Source organism: Corella eumyota, chromosome 5, assembly GCF_963082875.1.
Source record: "Corella eumyota chromosome 5, kaCorEumy4.1, whole genome shotgun sequence".
In the NCBI taxonomy this organism is placed as follows: Eukaryota; Metazoa; Chordata; class Ascidiacea; order Phlebobranchia; family Corellidae; genus Corella; species Corella eumyota.
This window is the reverse complement of record NC_137494.1, coordinates 4,849,574-4,868,710: the sequence shown is the minus strand read 5'-3', so window position 1 is coordinate 4,868,710 and position 19,137 is coordinate 4,849,574. Positions and strand designations below refer to the sequence as shown.

Sequence of the window (19,137 nt, the reverse complement as noted above, 5' to 3'; positions counted from 1 at the left end):
CCACTGGTCTTTATTTCTGTTAACAACCATTTGGTTTTGCAAATCCACCATTGCTTTGAAATAGTTTTTTTCATTTATTTTGAATTTTTTACTTAAATCTAAATTCGCAAAAATTCAGTTAAATGAATATAAAAAAGATTAATAATATTTTCTTTTCACTTACTTTTTTTATTGTTATTTTAACCTAAAAATTAAATATTTGTGTAAAAAAAACAAATTAAATTTTTGTTTTTATAAAAATATACCTAATAAATATTAAAACATTTAGTACATTATGCTATGTACGTAAGTTTTCCTATTATATATTTACCTAGCTTAAACTAGTTCTAAACTAAACTATTATGCATTTTTATTCCGGTTCCAATTATATAAACACACTTATACAGCCTAAAACCTTTTTTGCAGATCGATTTATGCACCCAGTACGTTAAGTATAACGACCAAGTTATGACGGAGTTGTTATTTACAGCTCGGGTAAGTTCTCTCTTTACTTGTTATCGTAGCCACAGTTACCCACACTCTTCTATACTTGTTGTTACCGTGTGATTGTTTAGTTCCATTCTCCTTATTTGTTGTCAGTGCTGGCGGGGATTTTATACGAAATAGATCGACATCTACGACATATATTAGACGGAAAATAACATCTACATAGGTGGGCTAATTATATGACTGATTTGGGTAAGTAAAATAAACATTTTAAATAATTACATTTTGGTGGAAAGATTTTGGTTGTTTTTTTAATAAATTTGAAAGATTTTTTTTTGCATTTCTGCATGTTCTGCTTAAGTCTAGACTGCTACGATGATCTCATTTTGTCACTTTTTAAAGTTTTTACGTGGGTTTTTTATTAAATATAAACAATACGAACGATTTGCTAATCTGCGAAAACAAATTGGGATTAAAATAGTTATTTAAAATTCAAATTTTGGTTAAATTTAAATCACGTTTTGTAAAATTCAATACACGAACAAAAGTCATGGTGGTGTCATTTCGATAAAAATAGAAAAAAATTCATTGTCAGATTTTCACCTTACCATACCTAACCTCCTAAAAAAAAAAAAAAAAAAAAAAAACATTATTATTTAAGAACAATTTGTTTGTAAGTAAATTTGTTGATAATTGGCTTGCCGATTGATTTCTGCGTTCAAAGACATAAGTTTTAGAACTGCAGATAAATACATCGCTACATAGCAGCAGCTGGGGATCGAACCTGGGGCAGTAAGTTTCACTCCAACAATAAATGTGACCTTAGTGAAATATTATATAACAAGGTGCAAATGTGTTTAATACAAAACTTAAATACGCTGTAGAATTTAAACACACTTCCAAAAAAACATAAAAAACTTATTCAATCATGTGCGAACAAACATGTGCGAAAAGCTATATAACAATAAGCTATATTACATTTGCGCAAAACAAAAAATGTTTATATTATTCTTTGAAAACTCTCAGGCAGAAACAGTTTTAACGTTATTGTATGTAAAAGTACTTGAACATGTAACGAAACAAATATAATACGGCAAGTTTAAAAATGATCTAAAGTCGTTCATCAATTAATCCATTCTGTTGTGACTATTGATTAACATTAGCTATCATTTCCGATGTGCAGCAGTGTTTAGTAGCATAGTTTGTTAGCAAAAAAAATACTAAAAAATAATTTTTAGTTAGATTGATAATTTTTGTGTATTTTACTTTAATATATACTAAGATAATTAATAAAGTTCTCATGTTTGGTTAGTCCTTTGTATGCATGCTGTTTATTTTAAATGTAATATGCTTAATATTAAAAGATTGAAAACGCTTAGACAAATACTTATTATACTTAATAATGAAACTTTAATGTTAAAATAGCGTGTTGCAAAACACAATTATGTATATTTATATGTTGTAACCAGATGCTAAGCCATGTTAAGATATACGGGCCTTAAGGCGCGCAGTGAACATGAACGTAATATATTTTGCCAAACCTGCATAATGATTTGATTAGTGTGTTTTGCAGTTTAGTTTACATAAATAAATATGTGTTAAATGTATGTATTTTACTTTAGCTACGTTAACTGTGTGAACTATGAAAGCAATGCATATATGCGTATACATGAATAGCATACATATAATTAGTGACAAGACATTTGGTACTCCCAAAAAACAGCTTCAAGGTTAAGTTAAACATAAATCAACGAAAGCAAAAAGATATGTAACACTTGCAAAAATAGTTAAAAAAATGGTATACACTGAATTGTTATAAAATGGGCTAAAGTTATTAAATAAGCAAATATTTAGATATTAAGTATCTTTACTTTATATTGTGAGTTGACTAAAATATGAAAACATAAACATTTATTAAAGCTTATTCACGTTTTATTTTGCAGTAAGATATTTAACAAAACACGCCGTATCCTGCCTATTAAAAGGATGTGAAATGATCATAAAGTGTTTTGGTACCTAGGGCGAAAGGTATCAAAACAAGTGCTGCAGAATTTTATATAATCACTTTGTTATTTTTTTAAGTTTTATAGGCAATATATTAACATAGCATTATGAATGACAAACTTTCAAGTGAAGAAAAGTTAGACAATTTTGATTGGATAGATAGACGAAATCTTGGTATTCTTGCATTTACAGCTGGGATGTGTTGTTTTACTGTAGTAACACCAGTATTTATGTACTACACACCAGCACATCGCTGCAATTTGAATAACAATTCAACAGTAATTTGTTTAAGAGATTTTTTGTAGCATTTTTAAAATTTTGGATTCCAAGACCTTGGTCGCTTTGTAGTTTTGACTTCTGTTTGGCTCGGAACTGAGTTCTTACACCAAAATAAAACATAGATTAAAATATATATACTAAGATGTATATAATTTTTTAAATAATGAATATGCTATTTTGTTAAATTAACAGAGCAGCGACAACGGAAATTATTCATTCACTCAAACCAACAACACAATCTATTTATGTCAAGGGTAAACATTTGCTTTAAAGTTTATTCATATACAGTTCGCTAAGTTGAATATACTTTGTTAAATTTTATTTTTTATACGCAGACCTTTATATTTTTATAACACTTCTGAACCAAACGAAACCACATCAAATAACCAATATAGTTCAACATGTACAACTGGTTTGATATATGACATGACATATGGTCCAACATCTGTATCTGATGTGAGTTTGTTTAGTTTAAAAAAGTTAGGAAAGCAACTGAAATTTAATTTTAACATTTTTATAGTTCAACCTTGTATGTGAAAATTCATGGAAAAGACCGATAATGCAAGCGATGTTTATGACTGGTGTGCTTTTTGGAAGCTTGATTGGCGGCCCATTATCTGATAGGTAGATTTATTTTTTATAAAAGTGTTATTAAAAGTATATTTTATTAATTAAATCACAGTCCTATAACATAACTTTATTTCTTAGTTGCAAAATGAAAAAAATTCTTTTCAGATTTGGCAGAAAACCTATACTTCAAGTCAGTGTTATTGTGCATGCTTGTATGAATCTAATTCTCTCTTTTTCACCAACCTACTCCTTCTTCTTAGCTTTAATATTTCTCACGGGAATGGTTTATATTCTGGTTTACATTACAACATATGTGTATGGTAAGTTTGTTAATAAATTAACCAATGCTTGTTATATCTTTAGTGTAGTTTTAAAATTCATTCTTTAAATATTGTTAAAGCTGTTTAATTTATACTATTATTATACACATAATTGTTATATCACCTCACTGTATATTTTGGTTATTCTATTTTGAAGCACCTGAAATGGTTTCGGTAAAGCATACCTCGATAGCCTTATTATATATCTTAACTGGATGGGGAATCGGCTTTTCGTTTGTACCTCTGGTCGCTTATTTTGCAAAAAACTGGGTCTGGTTACCTCGCACCACGTCTATTGTTTCTGTGTTTGTTATATTGCTTATAAGGTAACTTTTAACAAGCATTGTTATAGTTTATATTTAAAAAACGGCACTGCAAAACTGTCAAAACATATACACTAATGTTTTTTACATCAAAAATATACACTGTTCTGATACTGTTATTTTTTGTATTTACCTTTTTAGTTTTTTTCTTCCCGAATCTCCACATTGGTTAAAACAGAACAAAATTAAAACAACACAAACTGTCCAAAGTAATTTGGAGAATAGTTGGGACCACCATAAACAAGCTGAGGAGGTATAAGTTATAAATTTTTATTATATGTTGTATGATTAAAACTCTGAACATTCAGCGTGCCGTATGTTCCTTTATTTTGTTTAAGTACAATACATTTTAGTCAAAAATTGTCACAAAACACTAAAGTATTACAGCATATTCAATTTCTAGTGTTGCAACTAAACATATGTGATTTAAGGTTTTAGTCCAGCAAAAAGATAAGTTAGGGTCTTCGTCTCCATTACTTCTGTTGAAAATTCCGGTTTTTCGAACTCGAATTATTGTACTATGCATTTTATGGTTAGTCTACCTTAACACTACAAATATATTTTGATTTGTCCTGTAATTACACGCAATAACAAATATGTTATTCTTTAAAAGCATGCAGTGTTAAAAATAATGTGCTTCTTATGACATAAGTAAAAATAATTTTAAAGTATCTAAGTGTATATATATAAACTATTTTTGCACACATTTTATATAAATTAAACAAAATCTAGTTTAATAAAATCTCGTTTGTTACCTAATAAAATCTTAAACATTTTATTTTGTAGGAATGTTGGTTATCTTGGATATTTTACTAGCACATTAAACTCTTCAAATTTAGGAGGAGACATGTACGTGAGCTGTTTAATTAGTAGTAGTACTGATGTTATTGCAGGAATATTTATTTTCTTATTTTGGAATAAGTTAAAACGAAGAACTGTAACCTTTCTATCGTTAAGTCTTTCAGCTTTTAGTTTTATTGCAACTCCATTTTGTAGAAATTGTAAGTAATCTAATTTTTTGGTAATAATATTTTTTAATTTTAATGATCGGTTTCTATGTATAAAATTATCACACTTAGTACCTAATTCAATAAAATTTGTTTAGATCACGTGATCGCCGGGGTAGTAAGCGCCATGTTAGGCAAATTATTTATCACTGGATTTATAAACATTGTTACTTTCTACACCATGGAATTATTTCCGACCTTGTTAAGAAATACAAGTGTTGGAATAACTTCAATGTCCGCTAGAGTTGCATCTATTCTTTCACCTTTTCTTATATTTGCAGGTGACTGTTTTTAATTATAATTATTATAGCTTTTAGTATAAAATTTGTAATTTAATACTATATCTGTGTAAAGCTATTTACTATATATATAATAAATTAGCAAGTTATCGGGCAATTGGGTTATTTATAAGCCAAACTAGCACAATATATTCGAGACTTGGTCGGGTAAAAATGTTTAGGACGTAAAGTCTTTTTTTTGCATTGAAAGTAATAAATGCTAAACATGTCATAGTATATTTTTTAAACACAATGTATTAACAAATTATTTCTTACAAATTAAACTTTTAAATAAATAATAATGTTAGATATTTGTAGGTGAATCGGTTGATCATTCAATTCCATTTTATGCCATGGGTGGATTTTGTTTAGCTTGTTGTTTTCTTATTCCTTTACTGCCAGAAACAGCCAACATACCTTTACCTGATTCGAATCAGGATGCTTTAAACTTAGAAAAACAACGGTAAACAAAAAAAGAAACAACGAAAACTGTCTATTTTTTTAAGTCTATTAGCAATATTCTAAAATGTATAAATAAACATTTTTAGTTTTTTTAACGTTTTTGTTTTTTAGAACTTCTTGTTTTGTTTTGAAACGAAGAAAAAGAACCGATTCAGAATACATTTGAAAATAAAGTTTTGAAAACATTATTTCCAATCATTTATTATTATGGTTCAAAATCTTAGTTGTTACAATTTTTAAAATTTCTAATTGTTCATTATAAAGTTAAAGATTGCTCTGTTAAAACTTTAATTTTTGTTGTTAAAACTTAATATTTGATTTTTTAATTTATTTAACATTTTTACGTAGTTATGTTTATGCATATTTTTTTTATTTAAAAAAATATTCACTTAATATTATGTTTTCATATAAAGAAAAAACAAAATAATAATTTGTTTAAAATAGGGTCCACTAGTGTCGAATTATGTTTATAGTAATGTTTAAGGGGAATTTATCAAAAAGCACATTTTTTTTTGTTTTTGTAATACAGTAAAGTACAGACAGATTAAATGAATTAAAACAACCTGTTTGCTATTAAGTATATATTGCCATGAAGCAGTGTAAACTCAAAATACACCAGGCAAATTTTAGCGGTAAGTTTTCTGTAAAAATCGTGGTTAGTTTTTTACAAAAAACGAAAGTAATTTATCGGTTTGTTAAACTATTTTTTATAGACGAAGCTTTGGTTTTTAATGGAAGTGATTTTCATGATATTCAACTGAATGATTTATTAAAGATTTATCATTGCAATCATTTGCCAGAAAACTTTGTCTTAATTCAGGTTAGTCAGTTAGTGATATATACATGTTACAATATTTACATACCCCAGCCTGCCAACTAACCCTCGTATTTATAAAAGTTAAGGATTGTTTACCAAAACCTAAACAAAATAATTTATTAATAAACTATACGTTAACTCCATAAATAAAACTTGTATTTGTGTTGCTGTAATTTCTACTGGCAGACTAAAGATTGGTTATATTTTGTTACAATCCATATTTTGTTTTGTGTTGTATATTTCCACACAGTATTGCTATACAACTTCTAAATATTGGTACACAACTTTTAAATATTGCTATACAACTTTTAAAATGCTATTTACTTTTATACTGGCATGGTGTAGTGGTCAGAACATTTATCACACTACATCAGGTCCTGAGTGTAGTCTCTATTTATCTTGAGTAAGGTGCTATAAATGGTATGAACTCCTGCTGAGCCAGCACTTAGTCAGCAGAATAATTACCGGGCAATTATTATCTATGTTATCCCAAACTGATACAGGGAACTCGAGACTGGGTTGGGGTAACTGATGTTACTCTATGTTTAGGTCGCGCATTCGACCTTATCACATCGAGGATAAAGATATATACAAAAAAATTGTTTTGTGCTGTATGTTTCCACATGTTATTGCTATATAACTATTAAATATTATGTTTCTATGAATCTATTTTTGAATTGTGGTTTTTAATTTAGGTAAAGTCCATAAGAGACGATGACAGATTAGGAAAAGACACAATCAGTATTGAAAAGGGACTTGCTGGAGCATTTAATCTTCAAGTGTTTCATGATGTCTATGTTGTTAAAGCGGACCCAGATGTAGGAACTATAATTTAATTTAAAAATGTGTAAAATTTGCCTTGAAATACAAATTTTGTGTTAAAGCCCTTTTTATTTTACCTAATTTTTTTATGTAGGAGGTAACAATAGATCTTCTTGAAGTATCTTTTAAAGATCAATACATAAGTAGAAGTGATATGTGGAGAATGAAGAAACATTTACAAAATACTTGTACTTATATTGATGGAAAGGTGAACTTCTGTGGAATAAGAGCACAGGTATATACTTTTTTTTTATTTAAGTGAACATACCAAACATACCACGTATAATAAATGCAATTAATGGCTTTAAGCCTGATTTTTTTTTGTTATCACAATGCTATTAATAGTTGCATACATTTTTTAATTTGTAGGGGCATTCGCTATTTTATCATATAATATTATAAGTGTATGAACCATGATATTTTATAATCCAAACTTATGATTCAAATTCTTTGAGAATCGTGTATTAATTTTGTGTGTATATATATACACTGTATACTAAAAACAATTTAATCTTATTTAGGTTAGTGAGTTGTGGGCAAATGCAGTAAAAGTCAGATGTGGATACATCAGTGATAGTACAAACTTTGTTCTAAGGTCCTCAACAGCTAAAGTTTATGTTTTTGTTCAAATGAGCAGGGAGATGTGGCATTATGATGGTTATGGTTACTTGCAATTTGAAAGGGCTGTGGATGGATTTTTAAGAGTAAGTTCTTAAAAAAATATGGACATTCGCTTTTATTAAAAAAAATTTAACGCTTTAGTTTTCCAGTACAATATAATGGTACATTTTTAAATGTAACCTACTCTTATAACATTTTTTCTGTGTAAATATTTTTAGGAATTATTTACAAAATGGAAGGATAAAAAATGCTGCCATGAATTAACATTGGTTCTTTTTTCAAGGTATTTCCTGTTTAATTATAATGTAGATACATTTATGCCTAGTTAAAACATCAATTTAATACTCTTTTTTATTTGTGGTTATGCTATGACATGATAACACTATAAACACAGAACCTTTAAAGCTCAGAAGATTCAGAATTAAACCCAGATATTTCCATCTTAAAACAGTGCAATGTTTATGTCCTTAAAAAAGCACTAAGTTTTTATATAAAAATAACAAAATAAATCTAATGATTATTTTTGCAGGAGATTTTATCAAGCTGATGACATTAACGAGTTTCCTGAAAACGTGAGAGAAGTTGTAAGGAGAGACTACTGTGGAAAATTTTACATGGATTTTTACAAGTGTGTTGTACAAATGGGTAGAATAGAAGACTGTACTCCTTTGATTACAACTCTTAAAAAATTGTTCCATAGTAAGTTAGTAATGAAACTAAAAAAGTTTTCTTAAAAATTAAAATATTGTTTTTATTTTAGTTTTTTTAATTTTTCCAGAATATGATGAAATTACTACTATTCCTGGTTGCCCGAAATCTAAAAACTCAACAGCAGCACAAGGTAATTTCTTGGAGGCAATCAACATGTCGTTAAACGTGTTTGAACGTCATCATAATAATCGTAACTTTGACAGAACTGGACAAATTGTCGTCTGTATTACACCAGGTAAGATACAAGTTTAAAAAGTAAAATTCATTCTTGTCTATTGACTTTTACATTTTTAGTAAATAAAACCCAACAGCGTGATGTAGTGGTCAGAACACTTGGGTTCACTACATAAGGTCTCCAGTTTGATCCCCACTCTTCTTATGCTGTAGAACCCTTAATAGCGCTACTAATAGTATGATATTGCAAACTGTCAATGGCAAGACGAGACTGGGTTAGAGTAACTGATGTTACTCTATGTTTAGGTTGTCGACCTTTTTACATTGATAATTAAAAAATATAAAAAAACTTAAATATTAGCTAGAGTAACTACAAAATAAATGGTTAAAAATATCTAGTATTTATAAAAACAAAATTATCAACAAATCCTTTACTTTGCTTAACTCTTAACTTGTATTAATATTGCAGGTGTTGGAGTATTTGATGTTGATCGAGATCTCACAATATTAACCAAGGAAAGAATGATTGATAATGGAATTGGAAGCGATCTGATTTGTCTTGGACAGCAACCACTACATGCTGTTCCCCTGTTTAAGTTTCAATACAGCAACAAAAAGAAATGGTGAGCAGGTTTTGTAATGGTTTATTTTTGTTCCTGCGACTTTGGTAACTTAAAAATATTTGCCTATTTTAAAAAATATCACTTTTGATATTAATTTAGCATTTTTTGTTTCTAGGACTAGTAATGCACCATGGGTAGCAAACAATGGTGAGAATTTTCAACAAAATAGTCCAGATTTTAATATTCCACATTGGATAAATCATAGTTTTTATACCTCCAACCCATTTCCTGATGATGGTATGTTACAATTTAAAATAATTTTTTTAAACTACTTTCTTGTCTTGAGCTACAAATGCTTGTTTGGTATTTTATTGACCCAGTGTAGTATCAAAACATTAACTTTTTTATTAACCTGTTTAATTGGGACAAAAGTATGTTTTACTCTGCCAAATTTAAAAAAAAATATTTAAAATGTTTGCAGTAGTGTTCAAACCTGAGGTCCTTTGGTCTTCTTTTTAGCACCTGACTATGATAAACTGTCAATTTTTTTTTGTATTAATCCATAAAATAAACAAGTTCTAAAAAAAAATTAGTTACTACTAAAACTTTTTTAAATATAATGTAACTGTTTCAATTCTGATAAGTTATTGATTTTAGGAACTACGAACATTACATATATTCCTCGAATACAAGTTCCTCCTTTACTACCCAAAAAAATCACTTCGATTAATTTAATAAACAATGAATACATAACAAATTCTGATAAAACAGTGGAACCGAAAGAGTTGCCCATTGTGCCTTTGACTGATTATGAAGCTTATGACAAACAGGTTTCTAGTTTTTTAAGTTTTTTGTATAGTTTTATTTATCAAATTTTTGAGTAATATTTTAAACTGGCTAGTCAATTGCCGGTGTAATATAGTCCCAACTAAAAAAGTAAGGTATTTCAGCCAATATTGTTTTAAAAGGCAAAAGTATTAACTTCTTTAAAAAATATTAATTTTATTTTGATAGTAATTTTTAAAGTTGTACTAACGTTTTAATTTTTTTTTTTATTTTTAGGTTTTTTCATGTAACCCAAATATTTTCTCAAATTGGAAACAAACTTTATCGGACACTTCTCTCAAAAACTTTATTCAGGAAAAAAAACAAAACCGGACAAGAAATTTAAGTGATGACTGGAAACAAACAAGAGTAAGTAACTAAAAATAAGATGTTTGTAAAATATCATGGTTTGTTTTGAAAATAATTATAATTTATGTACTTTTTCAAAATTTAACATTTATACACCATTTTTTTCTGGTTAACTTGAAATAAAAATTGATTTTTTTTAGGTTTTATCAGATGAGAATCTAGGAAGATCAACAATCACTTTACCTGTCCACATCCCTGGATCAAAACATCCTCATCTTTTAAGGAATCAAAGGGAAGGGGTTGCAAGATCTATGGGTGCTGCTTTAAACGACAAATTTGTTAAACCCACCAAAGTAAGATTGAGACAATAAAAATATTTAAATTTTTGTTTAATTCAGAATATTGAAAATTTTTTTCTGCTTGGTCACATTTTGATTACAATCCTAATTTAAATTTTAGGAGGATAACTTTGGAGTAAGATTTGTCGTGGGAAGTGCAAGTTCCTCCCGTACAATGATGTCATCCAATCGTCGTGCTCTTTTTAACCCCTTTAACCCCCTTCATATGTTTGCTCCCCTTACTGCTAACCGACGCAGATGGGTGCACACTTACCCTAGGGGTCCTCAGGGTGAGGCGCTAGTCATGCATCACCAAAACGTGGCAAGTTATCGGGATCGAAAAACATCTGACTCAATTCTAGGAGATGATTCATCTACGTTACATGGATCAAATTTAAATTCACCGACAAGATTTTCAAGTTCACCTTACATAGGGTGAGCATGTTTTTTGTTTTTTTAATATTTTTAAGGATAAATTTAAAATGCTTTATACTAATTTAAGTGTGTTTAAAATAATAAATGTTGTTTTTAGTTTTTTTTTATTTCAATTTTTAAAGTATTGTTTTTTACATTTGTAAACTTACATTTGATTTTATGATAGTTTATTTTTTTATATTGTCATCTTTTAATTTAACTTATTTCATTTACATTAAGCATTGTGAGAATACTTTCGTCTTAACATAAACACTTAAAAATTTTGCCCAGTTATTTGGTATTTTAGTTTATTTATGGCAGCGACTATGACTCGAAAGGTTTCGGGTTTGAGTCGCACTAATTGCACATTATTCGCCCCTAAGCCCCCAATTTACGGATAGGTCAAACGCATCACAATATCACACTTTTTCTTGATAAAAATATAAAAAACCTATCTTAAAAAATTAATTGTTCAGGTTTAGCACAGAGCATGTGTTACCAAACTGTTCATCTCTAAGCACAAGTGTTAGTAGTGTGACTTCATCAAATGCAAGTAAAAGTTGTGGCAGTGACGACCTTGACCTAAGTCCTGCTGATGGTTTTGCTCTTGGAAGAGGTTAGTCTGTTTTTTGTTGTATATAGTATGTGTTTTTGAATTACTTTGATCTAAATGTTAGATATTTTAATTCAATGTTGTATTCGGGTGTGGTTAAATTAATTTATATATATTGGGTTTGTTTTTTTGGTAAAGTTGTGATATCTTTTTTAGCCTAATTTAAATTGTTTTAATGAGGATTGTGGTGTTTGCATGGTGTTGTGTGAATATTTTTAGTTTGTTAAAACTAATTTTTAATGAATTGAATTAAGGTAATTGAGAAATATTACATATAAATTAGAAAAACTTTTTATTCATTATGCTTAGCTAACATATATAAAACACTGAAATGGGATATATATGTTTTTTTTGCAATTTTCACTGTAATTTATGCTAAAATCACTGTAATTTATGCTAAAAATAAGATCAAATTTTGAGGTTCCAAATTAATCCATTTAAATATTTATCATGTTAATATTTTTTTTATATATTTTTCATCTGGTAATTGTATTTTTGTAAGATATTTCAGCTATTGTCGCATGAAAACATAAATCAATTTTTTCTGCTTTTTAATGTTACCAAGGTATTCAGCTCAACAAACCGATCTCAAGTTACGGACTCAGTTGGATTTGGGGAATTGCTGGCGACACCCAGTGGACATCAAAGACCAATACTGGCATGCTATTTTAATTTTATTTAATTTTAGGTTTTTGAATTTTTTTGCATGAAAAGTGTCTGGTTAGTAGTAGTGTAGTGATAAATGCAGATATAATTTTTCATAGTGGTTTATTTCTTTATATTTACCCTTATTTATTGTTTTAAATTATAAAATAGTTTTTTTAAGTAAAAAAATATTGTAGAATCTTATCATTTTTACCCCAATTTATTTCAAAAATTATGCTTATTTTAAATTTAATTTTTTTTAGGTTTAGATTGGAAATCACTTAAATGCCCGGCTTGTCTTCCAATTACAACAGATTACTGTCCAACTGCCTCACATTTAACTAACTCTTGTGTGGATTATTCTTATAATATTATACCTGATGAAATGTCCTGTGATACAAGGTAAAATAATTTTTAATTAATATTGTTTTATATTTGCTATTGTGGATTTCAGTTAGGTAAAAATCGTTTACCGGCAGCGTGATGTAGTGGTTAGTATGCTTGACTTCACTACATGAGATTTTGGGTTTGATCTTCACTTATCTCATGCTGTAGCACACTTGACTAAGGCGCTAAAATCGATATAAACTCCTGTTAAGCCAACTCTTAATCAACAGCCTTATTATCAGGTAATTATAAATCAATAATATCCCAAACTGCTAGGCAACTCAAGACTTGGGGTAACTAATGTTTTGTCGAATTTTTCACATCGAGGTTAAACAAATATAAAAAATGTACATTAGATTTTTCTTTTTGTTTAATTTTATTTTAATACGAAATATATAAATTTATTTTTTAAGTTCTAGTGATGATCAACTGCGCTCCAAAACCGAGAGTGTTGAACTACGGAATGTCCGAGAAATTTTTCTTGAACTCGTCAATCAGCGGCTTTGTCAGGGTTTCCAGATAATTAAACAATCAAAAAGAATGAGAAATCAGGATAGTACAAGCAGTGGTACGACTCTTGTAAGTCCGAGTCAAAGTGAGAGTTCGTTCCGAGACTCACACCAACAATTTTTCTCACGTGAGTTAAAAAAATTTTATTTTTAAAAAGATTTTATGAAATTTGGAAAAAAATGAATAAAACTGATTACTTTGTATATATATTATTATGTTACGATTATAGAAATTATTCTTAATTGTGCAGTAATTGGGAATATGGATTTTGAAGCAGCAACTGACATGTATATGCTGAGTCATGGTCGACAATACCATGTCATCAAATTATCTCGAACTGAAGACATGATTGAAGTCAAAATATATAAACCTAAGTAATTTCTGTGTGCTATATTCTCAAAGTTCAGTTTTTCTATTCAATTGTCGTAAAATTAAAAAAGGGTAATTTTTATTTAAGAATATTTACTTTTAGGCACCCATTTGTGACAGTAACATTAGATTACTACTACATGTTGTGGCCTCAAACCAGAAGCAAGTTTCAAACGGCACGTAGTTCATTTTCTCACGAGAAAGTTGAATATATTTATTGGAATTATTTTGATGATTACGTTTGCGATCAAATTGATTACAACATCAGAAGTTGCATGGTGAGCCTAAACTATATTTAACTTTCATTAAATATATAAATCAACACTCCTTTGTATTTATTTATCTTTAGTGTAAATATGGCCTTTTCGCCTAAACATAAAGTACCAGTTGAAATATTATTAATTGTAATTGTTCAATAAAGAAATTGCTGATTGGTTTTTGACTTTGCATGAGTTTATGCCAATCATAGTGCCGTACTTGGACTACATTATAAAAGCAGTGGGGATTGAACTCAGTACCTTATCTATGTAGTCTTTGTGTAGCAGCTCATACGTATTTAGGTGCCAATAGTTGTTTTATACCACATTGAAATGTTATAACAATATTTGTCAACATTTTTTTAGGATATTAAATGTTGGAAAGCAAAATTCATGGTCCTACCTTCTCCCATCAAACAGCTTAACTTCCTTAGAACATTCAAGTCAAATAATGAAGGGGAATTACACTATGATGTATTCGATGGTTGTCTATGTGATACGTAAGGCTATTTTAATTTCTATTTTTATACATAGTTATCAGCAAATTTAAAAATCATGTAAAAGAAAAAATAAATAAAATAACATGGTTTATTGATCAGTTCCTTGGCTTCATTGCACGCTGTCCTGGGTTTTATTCTCACTGCTCTTATGCTGTACCTCCTTTAAGTAAGGCGCTTAAAACTGTATGAACTCCTAAAAAGCCCACACTTAATTAACAGCATGGTCAAGGTAACTGATGTTACTTTATGTTCAGATGGAGAATTTGATCTTACCACATTCAGGATTAATAAATATAAAAAAATAAATATTATTTTGAAACATTAATTTTTTTATAATTTTGGTTTTGAAGATTTTTTTTTTTTTGAAATTTTATGTTGTAGTTCACATGAGAATACAGATGGAAGTTGTACTGCAATGTTAAGTGGTTTTGTGAGGTTTGTTGAGCAGATGAACAAGATGAAACGAAGAAACTCACAAAATGCAAGAAGATCATGGGTAAAACTCATTATATTTGTGTACCTTTAGTTAAATTTTTTTTTTAATTCTACAATGGTGAAAAGACTGACTCTAAAGGGAAAATCCATGTAACTTTTTTAGTTGAGTTTATTATTGTTTTAGTAAGAGTTATTTATGAACTGCTAATTATAGATTTACTAGAAGCAAGTTCTTTACTAAAAGATGTCAGGACAGAAGTGGGTATTGAACTTAAGACTATTGGACTTTGTAAATCCATATTAACTTTGTCTGTCCCATCTTTAAATTATTCAAAATTTAATTTTAGTCGATGACAAAGTCATCCAGCAATCTTCACACTCCATTGGGTAAATCTTTTTCCTCTCAACCAATCCTATCTTTCCAAACATCTAACCCCTCCACTCCTACTCCCCACAGTCGACCTACTTCAAGACCTAACTCCAGTACCCCATCAAGTGACAGATCAACCCCTGCTAAAAATTATGTAGATAGTTTTGGATTGGATCAGAATATTGAACCTCTGCCTATTTCCAACAAGGTAAATTTTTTAAGATTAAATTTATTTATTTATATATATCTGATGTGGGAGGGTCGACTTCATGACCTAAACATAAAGTAACATCTGTTAACCTGACCCAGTTTTAACTTGCCTATGATAGTTAAGAATATTATAGATTATAAGTGCATGATAATTAAGATGCTGATTAAGTATTAGGTCAGCAGGAGTTTAAACCTTATGTAGTGAAGTCAAGTGTTCTGACCACTACACCATGCTGCCGGTACTACACTATGCTATTCAGTATAATAAACGGACACTTATTTTGTATTTATTTATGAGATGTTTTTGATAAATGTTTATTATTTTGGTTGCTTTCTAGGTGAATTGGAGCACAGACGACAAACAGTTTACACCAAAAAGACCAACAGCTACTTATCAACATCAAGAATTAAATGAACATTCTGAATACAGGGAAATCATTAATGCCATGAAGAATGAAGCGTAATTTTTAGTTTAAAATATTCCTACTTAACCACTTAATAAAATTTTGTTCAAGTGGATAAAATACTATATTTAAATTGGACAAAATCCAATGTTCACCATTTAAATTAAAAAAACTCCTAAATTTGTTTTTACACTTTTTTGTGCAGCACTGGAATATATTTCGTACCAGAACGAAATAGTTTACCAAAGTCAAGTTTTACAAGTTTAGAAGCAGTTCACTGGGCATTAAGTAATATTGCTGGTTTACAAGATATTACAAAAGCTTGCCAGTTGTTTGAGGTATATATGAATCTTTTATTTAAACTCATTTGACATAAATTACAAATTTACGGTATCTCATACTTTAAGATTGATTTGTTTACTTAATAAAATATAATTTAAATTGAATATTGTGGTTCAGAACATGCGAAAACACAAGTTGATATTACATGCCTCACTTGAACCAAGTCACCCATTTATTTATGGTTGTATTTTTTACTGTATTCTGCCCTCTAATGCTGGATTTGAACGTAAGTATATATAAAAAATATTGATTATATTTGTCATTTTTTTTAAATAAAAATTAATTTTTTTTTATGTATTTATTTTTTTTTAATAAAGTTAGCTAAATTTTATTAAATTTTGATATTATTTTAATTGCAAATTTCTTTTTTTTTACAAAACTTTACAATAATTATCTTTGACATTTTTTAAATTGATGCAGTTGAAGATCCTACCAGTTACCAATATAGCAATCCACCTCTATCTCACAACAACAATCCATTTAAAACTTTTCAAAATGCTTGGTTTGAAATTGCGATAAAGAGAAAGGATTTAGAGATGATTGAAAACGAAAACAAACCAATATTTCCAACCCACAAGGGTAAATCAGGGGCTTTTTTTGTAACTCCTGCCAAGGAGAATGCGAAAGGATTTTATCAACCCAAGGTAAGGTTTTTTTCTGAAAGTTTTTTTGGATATATCTTTATCTTTTATGTGAAAAAGTCGACTGTGTGACCTAAACATAGAGTAACATCAGTAACTCTGACCCAGTCTTGAGTTGCCATTAGCAATTTGTGATATTATATAGATTAAAATTGCCCGATAATTATGCTGCTGATTAAGTGCTGGCTCAGCAGGAGTTTATACCGTTTATAACACCTTACTCATGGGCGCTACAGCATGAGAGCAGTGAGGATTAAACCCACAACCTCATGATGGTGTAGAAAGCATTCTTACCACTACATCACGCTGCCGATTAGAAGTCATATTAAATTGTCAAATTAATATGTTATTCATCTATTTTTAAACCGAATTAAATAACCGAAAAATAAAATTTTTAAAACCTTGGTCTAAATGTAAGGGTATACCAGTACTGAAAATTGTATTAAAGACTTTAGGGTAAAAATCTGACTCTGGCTTTTAACTACTGCTATTAAAACCTACGTGTTGATATTATTTTAGTACAAAACAGTTCGAGTCCCATTAAAAAACAGACAACAAACCCAACGCTCTGAATGGTGCGACGTCAATTATTCTACTCAAACCAGCGTTGGTTCCGACTCGCTGGTGTTTTGTTTCCAACTTCAATGGATGGTTGCTACAGCAACCTGTTTGTTTGAAATGGTTCGTGTGGTGATTTTAGATGGTGTCATCCATAATGTGGTTTATGGTTTTAATGTTTTTTTTTTCTTTTTTAATAGTTACAAATGTGGTGGAGAGAAGCACCCAGGTGTGACCTTTTTCTCTTCCCTGTTCCGAGCGACCCTTTTTCTTTTCCGAGATCGGGAACCAGCGGACCGTTAAGAAGTCCTCTCTTTGTTCCACTTAACTTAAAATCCTTGTCACAAAATGCCAATTTTCAAGGTAAGTGTAAATAAATTTCAATGGTTTTATTGAATTTTTTGCAATACTGGTCGTAGTATGTCATACATCTAGTTATGGAGTATAAAACGTTACCTGTTTTGTATTTTTCTAGAGTATTTAAAGAATCCCGAAGAATTTCGAAAAATTATTTTAAAACTAATGCAGTTAATTCTAACAAGGTAACTAACTCTTAAACTTCATTTTATTTTTCCGTTTAATTTGTCTTTTTAATTTTTCAACCTTTTCCTTTTTAGGTTTGGGTTTTTACGTGATTTATGCACAGAAGCCAACGGCCGAAATCAGCAACATCTAACCGACTCTGATTCGCAATGTTTTGTACATTTTACCGGTCAAGTCTTTGCGCAAATCCCGCTACATTCAACCACCGTACAGCGTCACTCAATTAGCCTGAAACATAGACCCGCGCCAGGCAGTAAAAGTAGTTACCCTATCCCACAACAGTATATTACTGCTTCTGAACTTGAAAACACTGGATTTTATTGGTCGGCGAATTATATGCTCACTAAGCGATGGCGTTTGTCGGCATTCGACGAGTTTAAAATAAGCGATTTTGAGAATGACTTTGTGTCGTTTTGCGACAATAAGTCAGATAGATTGACAGCCTATTTTAATAAAATAAGTAATAAATAATAATCAAGATACTTAATGTTTTTTTAATCATGTTTTTTTTGTATTTGCAAACTCGGTTTGCTACAAAATTGTTTTACGCTTGTTAAACTACTTTTCATTCCATTTTAATATAATTCAAATAAAAAATTTAAAATCACCACAAAAATGTTTAGTATGCAAGAATGTATTAAAAATAAACGCCCGTGTCAAAATCCAAAAAAATCACTGAAAAAACTTATAAATCGTCCTCAGTATAGCCCAAGTATTGACAAATATAAGCTCCTTCAAACAAATTGCAAAGACTTTTCAGGTAGCCGTTATCTAAGGTGTTTTCAGCACGTTTGTTAAGATCTGTATTGTCGGGTTCAATATCATCTTCCAAATACGGCTGCTCTGGGTCTACTTCGAATGATCTTTTTCCAGTCGTAAACATACCATTTGCATGGTTACCGCTGTTGTGTAGCACAGACATAAGTTGACAATACCGATAGCATTTGAAGATTTTTGGCCTTCCCACGCACTTACAAAAAGCTTTTAGGCTAATGGCATTGGTTTCGTGGCAGAAAAAAACTTGTGCAACTAACGCTACAGCTATAAGAATTACTAAACGAACCATTTTTAATTGTTTTTAAAAATATAT

General features: G+C 29.5%; 2 protein-coding genes across 3 annotated transcripts; both read left to right on the top strand.

Moving 5' to 3' along the window:
• Window positions 1-2,852: 2,852 nt before the first annotated feature.
• On the top strand, window positions 2,853-5,651 carry LOC145753157 (solute carrier family 22 member 4-like). 2 transcript variants are annotated; one of them, XM_082569553.1, is made up of 9 exons: window positions 2,853-2,963; window positions 3,045-3,165; window positions 3,230-3,333; window positions 3,445-3,599; window positions 3,757-3,925; window positions 4,064-4,175; window positions 4,354-4,454; window positions 4,709-5,210; window positions 5,526-5,651. In XM_082569553.1, exons 2-8 carry the CDS (start codon window positions 3,136-3,138, stop codon window positions 4,929-4,931), a joined length of 894 nt encoding a protein of 297 aa, XP_082425679.1. In that variant the 5' UTR covers window positions 2,853-2,963; window positions 3,045-3,135; the 3' UTR covers window positions 4,932-5,210; window positions 5,526-5,651. The 2 variants fall into 2 exon arrangements, with proteins under 2 accessions (XP_082425679.1, XP_082425680.1); XM_082569554.1 differs by having other exon boundaries at window positions 5,516-5,618.
• Window positions 5,652-6,220: 569 nt separating this feature from the next.
• LOC145752325 (GATOR1 complex protein DEPDC5-like) lies at window positions 6,221-18,600 on the top strand. The gene is made up of 31 exons (XM_082568592.1): window positions 6,221-6,301; window positions 6,383-6,489; window positions 7,182-7,304; window positions 7,403-7,543; window positions 7,830-8,012; window positions 8,148-8,212; window positions 8,459-8,628; window positions 8,708-8,875; window positions 9,284-9,437; window positions 9,559-9,674; window positions 10,035-10,207; window positions 10,440-10,571; window positions 10,712-10,864; window positions 10,971-11,284; window positions 11,740-11,879; window positions 12,442-12,534; window positions 12,785-12,923; window positions 13,322-13,545; window positions 13,669-13,792; window positions 13,891-14,065; window positions 14,411-14,544; window positions 14,926-15,040; window positions 15,327-15,557; window positions 15,898-16,019; window positions 16,169-16,301; window positions 16,423-16,531; window positions 16,726-16,949; window positions 17,466-17,627; window positions 17,705-17,867; window positions 17,980-18,046; window positions 18,122-18,600. The coding sequence occupies exons 1-31, from the start codon at window positions 6,259-6,261 to the stop codon at window positions 18,516-18,518; spliced, it is 4,794 nt and encodes a 1,597-aa protein (XP_082424718.1). The 5' UTR covers window positions 6,221-6,258; the 3' UTR covers window positions 18,519-18,600.
• Window positions 18,601-19,137: the final 537 nt, after the last annotated feature.

Bases quoted from the DNA above. Each gene is read 5' to 3' on its own strand.
- LOC145753157 (XM_082569553.1), top strand. From the start codon at position 3,136: ATGACATATGGTCCAACATCTGTATCTGAT. The intron at 3,926-4,063 runs GTAACTTTTAAC...TTACCTTTTTAG, and splicing joins TTTGTTATATTGCTTATAAG to TTTTTTTCTTCCCGAATCTC. The intron at 4,455-4,708 runs GTTAGTCTACCT...TTTATTTTGTAG, and splicing joins ATTGTACTATGCATTTTATG to GAATGTTGGTTATCTTGGAT.
- LOC145752325 (XM_082568592.1), top strand. From the start codon at position 6,259: ATGAAGCAGTGTAAACTCAAAATACACCAGGCAAATTTTAGCG. The intron at 7,305-7,402 runs GTAGGAACTATA...TTTTTTATGTAG, and splicing joins TTGTTAAAGCGGACCCAGAT to GAGGTAACAATAGATCTTCT. The intron at 9,675-10,034 runs GTATGTTACAAT...TATTGATTTTAG, and splicing joins CAACCCATTTCCTGATGATG to GAACTACGAACATTACATAT.